The sequence below is a fragment of the Brachionichthys hirsutus genome, chromosome 4 (assembly GCF_040956055.1).
Source record: "Brachionichthys hirsutus isolate HB-005 chromosome 4, CSIRO-AGI_Bhir_v1, whole genome shotgun sequence".
NCBI lineage: Eukaryota > Metazoa > Chordata > Actinopteri > Lophiiformes > Brachionichthyidae > Brachionichthys > Brachionichthys hirsutus.
The window spans coordinates 15,848,388-15,855,403 of record NC_090900.1 but is presented as its reverse complement, the minus strand read 5'-3'; the positions used below and the strand labels follow the sequence as shown (position 1 = coordinate 15,855,403).

The 7,016-nt window shown below is 50.2% G+C and overlaps 3 protein-coding genes across 3 annotated transcripts in view; all 3 read right to left on the bottom strand.

The window, feature by feature from the left end:
* Positions 1-1,235, bottom strand: part of hps4 (HPS4 biogenesis of lysosomal organelles complex 3 subunit 2) — a 5,959-nt gene extending 4,724 nt beyond the window's left edge. The window contains exons 1-3 of the mRNA XM_068760616.1: positions 1,104-1,235; positions 750-840; positions 80-223 (exon numbers count right to left, since the gene is read on the bottom strand). Of these exons, the coding sequence (XP_068616717.1) occupies positions 80-223; positions 750-840; positions 1,104-1,135 (267 nt within the window). The 5' untranslated portion in view covers positions 1,136-1,235. The remainder of the gene's footprint in view (positions 1-79; positions 224-749; positions 841-1,103) is intronic.
* Positions 1,236-2,506: 1,271 nt separating this feature from the next.
* Positions 2,507-4,501, bottom strand: si:ch211-107p11.3 (GT1 domain-containing protein). Its single transcript, XM_068738773.1, has 7 exons — positions 4,248-4,501; positions 3,975-4,149; positions 3,836-3,906; positions 3,590-3,757; positions 3,406-3,503; positions 3,260-3,325; positions 2,507-2,909 (listed from the first exon to the last, which is right to left on the bottom strand). The coding sequence occupies exons 1-7, from the start codon at positions 4,261-4,263 to the stop codon at positions 2,760-2,762; spliced, it is 744 nt and encodes a 247-aa protein (XP_068594874.1). The 5' UTR covers positions 4,264-4,501; the 3' UTR covers positions 2,507-2,759.
* A 670-nt stretch (positions 4,502-5,171) lies between these two features.
* Positions 5,172-6,928, bottom strand: cox6a1 (cytochrome c oxidase subunit 6A1). Its single transcript, XM_068760618.1, has 3 exons — positions 6,823-6,928; positions 5,552-5,694; positions 5,172-5,461 (listed from the first exon to the last, which is right to left on the bottom strand). Exons 1-3 carry the CDS (start codon positions 6,914-6,916, stop codon positions 5,372-5,374), a joined length of 327 nt encoding a protein of 108 aa, XP_068616719.1. The 5' UTR covers positions 6,917-6,928; the 3' UTR covers positions 5,172-5,371.
* Positions 6,929-7,016: the final 88 nt, after the last annotated feature.

Genomic DNA, 7,016 nt, shown 5'->3' with positions numbered 1-7,016 from the left:
ACAGAAACACACAATCCCAAAACAAGACATTCAGGGGGACAGAAAATGTCCCGGGAAGCTCACCTGTGAAGCGACTCACCCAGAAGAAGTCGTCTTTCATCCGGATGGCGAACTTGTTGCGGCAAAGCTTCAGCGTTCGCACGGGAGACGAGGAAAGCTCGGAGACGCAGCGGCCGACGCCGGCGAGCTGACCGCAGAGCAGCTCCTGGTGGTCTAAAGGGGTCTGGGAGGAACACAACGTCACACAACAGTCGACATCAACCGTCGCACAACAGTCGACACCGGGCGACAACCATCGGCACACAACAGTCGACACCGGGGCGACAACCATCGTCACACAACAGTCAACACCGGGCGACAACCATCGTCACACAACAGTCGACACCGGGGCGACAACCATCGTCACACAACAGTCGACACTGGGGCGACAGTAACCGTCACACAACAGTCGATACCGGGCGACAACCATCGTCACACAACAGTCGACAGCGGGCGACAACCATCGTCACAAAACAGTCGATACCGGGCGACAACCATCGTCACACAACAGTCGACAGCGGGCGACAACCATCGTCACACAACAGTCGACAGCGGGCGACAACAACCGTCACACAACAGTCGACACCGGGGCGACAACCATCGGCACACAACAGTCGACAGCGGGCGACAACCATCGTCACACAACAGTCGACAACAACCGTCACACAACAGTCGACCACAGGCCACAGCCACCCTCACACACAACCAACCTCCTCAGGATGGAAGTAGCAGATCCCCTCCCGCGTCAGGTCGCCTTCGTCTCTCACCTTGGAGGCGTCGTAGACGAAGAAGTAAGAACACCTGCGGGAGAATGTTCAAAGGCTCTTTAAACGGCAGAGAAGCTCGTTATGAAAGTTTCAATAGAAACATTCAAAACATCCCAAAACAACAAGAATCTCAGAATCAAACAGTTTGCGTTCCGTTGAGGACGTTTCTGACAGGCTTTCAGTATTTCGATTTTCACTACATTGTCCTCAACAGGCTTCCATACGTCATACTAGTGAACCCTGTTGCGACCCTCCGTCACTATTAACGCCTAAATGGATCCGCCGGACGGGTTTTACCTCCGGGACTCTGGTGGGTTCTGATCAGCCATCACTCCCCGGTCCGGCCCAGCGAGCGGGACGAGATCCGCTAATGTCCCGGATGTTCGGACCCTCCCGCGACGCCCGGTGCGCTCCGTGTCTCCGTGTCTCCAGCCCCAGACCGAGGCTCCAGCGGCCCGGCAGGAATGTGGGTCAGTCACACGCAGTGGAAGTCATGTGGAAGTACGGCAAGCGCCCAGGGACAAACGAGGATGGTCCAGCCACTCGTGAAAAAAGCAGATGACGTCACTCACGAGGAGATTTAAAGATGTCTGCATCAAAGCGAGGAAATGAAAGACAAGTTTGTGTTCGAAGCAGAGAAATCAGAATAATAGATATTGTTCGTGATGAATAATAATATTTAGCATCAGATATAACGGATGTGGATTCCGTGAATCACTTTATTCAAGATAGTTGAAAATAATCGCACAGAGCTTTTGTTATTTAAGACTTTTCTACCCGTAACGTGAAAATTTAAGTCACTTCCGTCATCAAAATGATCCGGAGAATTTCACGCTTGTCTGCTTTGTGTTGTTGTTATTGTTTACTTCCGCCTAAAACCCACATTTGGTTTATTTTTCAGGAATAAGCGGCGTCTGAAAAAAACATTGCAGTAAGATTGGGAAGGGAAATGAGGGCTTGATGCAAATGAATATTTAATTAAACGTGATAAACTGCAGGAATGAGACCGGCCGTCTTCCGAACCGACCCGGAGCGCGTCACGCAACATCTCCGACCCGACAGCGCGCCGTTTCTGTCTTTTCCCGTCCGGTGAATCACCCGCGCGCACACCGACCGCATACGGCGCCGTTATGCACGAGAGAACACATTTAAACATTTTCCTTGCAAAAGCGGCGAATCCTGTTTTCGATGCTCGATTGATGCTGGCTTCTGATGCGGACCGGGCGTACAGGTCTGTTAACCCAAACCGGAATAAATCTCGATCAAACTGGATTTTATTCGCGCACGACTAAAATAATGCGAGAATATCGGGTCGGTTATGAAATCAATAAATCGAACTGTTTCCTTAAACGATTCCTAATCGTTGGAGAACAAATGTTTCTATGTAAATCGCTGACCGATAATCCGCCATTTTGGTTTTGATTTAGGGCAGGCTCATCCTACTCGGAGTCTCATTGGCTAGTTGTTGTTGGTTACTTAGAACAATGACAGCAAACTGAGCCAATCAGACAGCGAGTAGGGCGGGCATAGCGATACAGCTCTTGACGACGGAAGCCCATTGGGTCCATTAAGCTCTCTCCAACTAAAGCGCGGCCTTATACTATATTTGTCCGTCTAATAGTAGTTATAGTTTACATACGATGTATTAAAACACGATTCATCACAATAAAAATAAGAACAAACTTTTATATTCAACTGCTTTATATTTCACTGACATTTTGGAGTCTAAATCTACTCTGGAAAATAATAAATAAAAATACAAGTATGAAAAGAAATAATCAAAAGCCACAAATTCACATCAAATATCATGACATGTCCAGAGGAGAGACGGGGACGATATCGGTCGAAGGATGCTGAGGATGGAGCTGCCAAATGATCTCTGGATAAACAAGTCGACGAGTCCAACTCCCCGTCTCCGGCCGGAGGCGCCAGGTGGGACTGGAGCGACGCACATCAAACCCGTTCCAGCTGCTTATCGAGCAAGAGGAGCTCCTTCTCCAGCTTCTTCATCTTCAGAGCTCGCAGCGCCATCTGCTGCTCGCGGTTCTCCATCTCCTTCCTGAGGTAGCTGCAGTAGAGAGCTCGAATGTCTTCAGTCGGCCTCTGCAAAACAAAGTCAGCAGGCGCGTCACACGGATGACATCACCGCCTCCCAGTGACCGCCGGGACACTGGTGAGACTGGTCTCCAGTCAGCTGAGTAAAAGCAGCGACGCTTCGTCCCGATTCTGCCTTTAGCTTTGCTGCCTGCTCAACGTCTCGCCGGCGGGAACAGTCGGATGAAAGGTTCCGAGTCGCGCCGCTGAAAATCGATTCTGACGAGAAATGGATCGGGAGCTTGTCCGGGCTTTTGGATATTCGATTTGCCTTCTTGCATCGGAATCGAATAAGATTTGGTCAAACATTTTCTTTGGAAATGTAATTTTGATTTCAAAATCTGACCCAAGAGCCTCACCGCTGAAGTCCTGCCGGCGGAGGCGGGGCCGGGGGCGGCGACGCCCTCCTGGAATCTGGTCGCATCCTGGGGAGAAAAGTCCACATGTCAAACCTCCGAGGACGAACGGGTCCGATTCAGAACGGGTCCGATTCAGAACGACTCACGGCCTCGGCGTGAGCCTCGCTGACGTCGGTCTCGTCGCTGCTGAAGCTCTCCGGCTCGGATTTGCTGACGGGCAGGAGGAGGACGGGGTGGCCTGAGACTGGAGGGGGCGGGGCCCAACATGGGATTAGATTCAGAGGAACCCCCCCCCCCCACAGGGGTCTCCATCGGATTCAGGGCACGTACCGCTGATGAAGGCGCTGTTGGGTCCGCTCAGAGACTCCACACACGCCCCCCCCGGCAGGACAGCCAACCTCAGCCTGTCCTTGTGCTGCAGGACGTCTTCCTGTGCAGAGGCCATCCCCGTCCCCGTCCCCGCCTCGTTCGGCGTCCCCTCGGCTCGTCTTCTTTTTGCTGCACAGGGAAGGTTCTGGTGAAAACGCTAGCTCGGAGGTTAAAGCGTGGAGCGCGCGGCGGCGGCGGTGCGGCTACCTGTCTGCACGATGTTCTTGTGTTTGACTTTCACTTGCTGCCACGTTCGTTTGTAGCCGCTGTCCGAAGACCTGGCGGAGGACAAAGCATCGGGAGTCACAACGCCGGGAGCATTTCTGATGTCGCTACGTCCTCTTACGCGTTTATTTGATCGGCGATCCTCTGCCAGGCGCCCTCCCTCAGCCTGGAGGCGCTGGTCGTGTTGGACTTGGCGGTCAGGATTTCCCTCTCCTCTTCATACAACTTTAAAATGAGTTCCTGCTCTTTAGGGCTGAAGAAATGGGCCCTTTCATTTCTTCTCATCAAGTAGAAATCTAATAAAATTAAATAGAAACAAATTAAGTTAGACGCGTCAAGCCTCAAAAAACACAACCGAGATGAAATCTGTGTCTGTGTCATTTCAGATCCATACCTCTGTCGGGATTCATGACCTGATCCGGGAATCGGAGCTCGATTGCTCTCCCCTCGACGTCCGGGCGGGTGCGCGCAGTTATCCGAGATGTTTCAATGCTAGATTTACTAATCAAAACGTCACCTTCTGTCGCGAGACGGGCAAACGCCGAGCTTAATCGATGCGACGGTTCGTTACGTCACGTTTCATATTGTCAATAACCGGAAACGGGGAAGACAGAACCGGCGTCATGGCGACGGAAATCAGAAGCTTTGTTAACCCTGGATTTTCTAAGTCAGTTTAAGGCGCGCTCACGTGACGGAGGTGGAGCCTGTGATAAAGAGTCACGTGGATCAATGCGGCCCAAAAATATTCGTTCCAGAGTCAAGAATGATTCGGTTTAATAAATAGATGCGATAAAGCGCGCCTTTCAAAATAAAAGCACCTCAAAATGCTTTTAAAATGGCAGCAGGTAGATTCATTTCAGTGACGCCAATCAAATCAAACGTGATTCTAGTAATGGTTTTGATTGCCACCTGAAGCTGTGGCGCAGCCGCTGATAGGCTGAGCCTCATCATGTGACTCCGGGACCAGGGACGCCTCCCCTTAGAACCTGGACCTCACTGGTCCCATAATTAATCTGATCGTTATTCAAGATAAACTAAATTTCACTGGTTTTCTTCAGGAACGCCAGGAGCTAAATTTGACTCCGTTCTGACCTCAGGTCTGTCTGGATCTTTATCATTTATCTCACATTGTGGAAGTTAAGATAGTAACTTTAGACATTCTGGATCACCAGATCCAGAATAGATCTTGAATCTAGATTGGACTCAGACATCATCCATCAAACCAGACTTTAAAACCAGTGACCTGCTTAGAACCACCGACATCTGAAAGGAATCCAGCCGTCATCATTTACCGGATCGGAACAGAAAACACCAGAACTGAGGTATTAAGAGTTTATTTATGTTCATCAGTTTTAACGGACTTTGTTTCGTGGTCCGGAGCGGAGTTGGTTCTGGCGTCCCATCTGGGAGCACAGAGGTAAACGACAACAAAACAGGGAGCGCAAACTGAACGAAGGTGTGGTCCGGTAAACACGGGGCGGGCTGGTCCCTGGGCCGGTCCTGAGGTCTGGGGGGGGGTTACTCGTCGTGACCCTCGTAGCCGTCAGGCAGGGCGTTCACGTGCGCGTTGTGGAAAAGGCTTTTGTTGCCGTCGCCCCAGGGAAAACGCTGCAAGAGTGAGGAGACAGAGGTCAGACAGAGGTCAGACGGAGCAACGGCGGCCATTTTAGACGGCGACCCGAGCGTCTCCAGGCGGACCTTGCTGCGAATGCGAAGGTGGGCGTACGGGACGAACTCCGGCTGCTCGTGGTCGTGGCTCTGCTCCTTCAGGTAGGTGTTCAGCATGCAGACGCCGACGCCGGGCAGGGCCACCAGGAAGCTGAGGATCTTCCAGGTCTTGGCTGAGAATAGAAAACACCCGTCAGTCGGATGAGCCGGTCCAGCGCTTCAACACCACGTCCTGCCGCCGGATGCGAGCAACACAGAAACCAGAACCGGAACTGCTGTAAATTGTTCTGGGTGTGGACACATAATCACAATTATGTATTAATTATATGTGAAGACAAATAAGAATTTAACCAGTAGAAAATACTTCAAAAGTGCAGCAGGAAATACTTAAATATTTTCGCCAAAGACATCGATGGATACAACAATACTTTACATTACTGGAACAGTGAATTCCATGACGGTCAAACAACAGAAACCAAATGATCTGAAATTGATGTTTCTGGAGACAAACGTCTCCGGGAGAAGGCAGAACGTAGAAACGGCTAACATTTCAAACACGATTATCATTTTAAGGATATTAAACTGGTCGAGCGTCAGACAACATTCAGCGTAGCACTCTGCTAACAAACAAGATATTCAACTAAAGATGAAGGGTTTTGATTTATGAATCCTAAAACTCCCCCCACCACTTCATTCTACTCTTGTTTTGCTGTTTTCACCTGAAATTCGTATATATACATATTCCTTTCCTCTCTTTTGCCATTTTTAGATGCTTAACTGGATTGCTATAAAAATTGACGTTTACTTACAGTCCTGAGGAGGAGAAGGCAAAAATAATGTTTTTGGGATGTGACCTTATGCCCCAACTAAGCATTTGCTTCAACCTACCCCCTTGAGGTTCATCAGGCTCACGAAGCCTTTGAAATGCTGTCATTCGTCTCTTTATAACTGAAATATGACCCGGAATAAAATTCCTTCCTTCATTCATTCATGAACGTTTTGCTGAAGTTGAGGCCAGACAATAAACAACCTCCGAGCCGCTGTTGCGTTATTGCTCCTAAATGACACTTTCTTCGCCACAAACACGAACATCCTCAGTTTTTAAACGAGGTTTCAGGTCCAAACCTCAAACAAGTGCTTTGGACAGCGTCTCCTACGGGCTGTCCGCTCAAGGATGTTAAGCTAACCGCTAATGCTACAATGGTTAACGCTAGCGCAGCAAGGTCACTGCCGAAGAATGGGTCAGCAATAAGTTCCTAACTGTAAACCGACATCGGGCTAAAACGGCGCTCCTCGCCCACCTGATTGTCCGCCGTGTGCTGCAGGAGCAGCGGAGATCTGACGCCGACTCTGGGTCAAAGCAGACCGCAGCGAAAGCCTTCCGAGGGCCGCCATTGTTATTTCTTCTGTGAGCGGCAGGAACCGGAAGTTTGTCAAGAAGGGCCAGGTGGTTTTTATAAAGGCCGACAGCGACACCAGGCGGTGAGATGATGAA

What these genes read in the sequence shown, in the direction of transcription:
- si:ch211-107p11.3 (XM_068738773.1), bottom strand. An exon ending in ATCGCCGATCAAATAAACGC is followed by an intron (nt 3,907 to 3,974) that starts GTAAGAGGACGT and finishes GTCCTCCGCCAG; the next exon opens with GTCTTCGGACAGCGGCTACA. An exon ending in GCGAGGCTCACGCCGAGGCC is followed by an intron (nt 3,326 to 3,405) that starts GTGAGTCGTTCT and finishes TTTTCTCCCCAG; the next exon opens with GATGCGACCAGATTCCAGGA.
- cox6a1 (XM_068760618.1), bottom strand. Translation starts at nt 6,916, where the DNA reads ATGGCGGCCCTCGGAAGGCTTTCGCTGCGGTCTGCTTTGACCCAGAGT. An exon ending in AGCACACGGCGGACAATCAG is followed by an intron (nt 5,695 to 6,822) that starts GTGGGCGAGGAG and finishes TTCTATTCTCAG; the next exon opens with CCAAGACCTGGAAGATCCTC. An exon ending in ACCTTCGCATTCGCAGCAAG is followed by an intron (nt 5,462 to 5,551) that starts GTCCGCCTGGAG and finishes TCACTCTTGCAG; the next exon opens with CGTTTTCCCTGGGGCGACGG.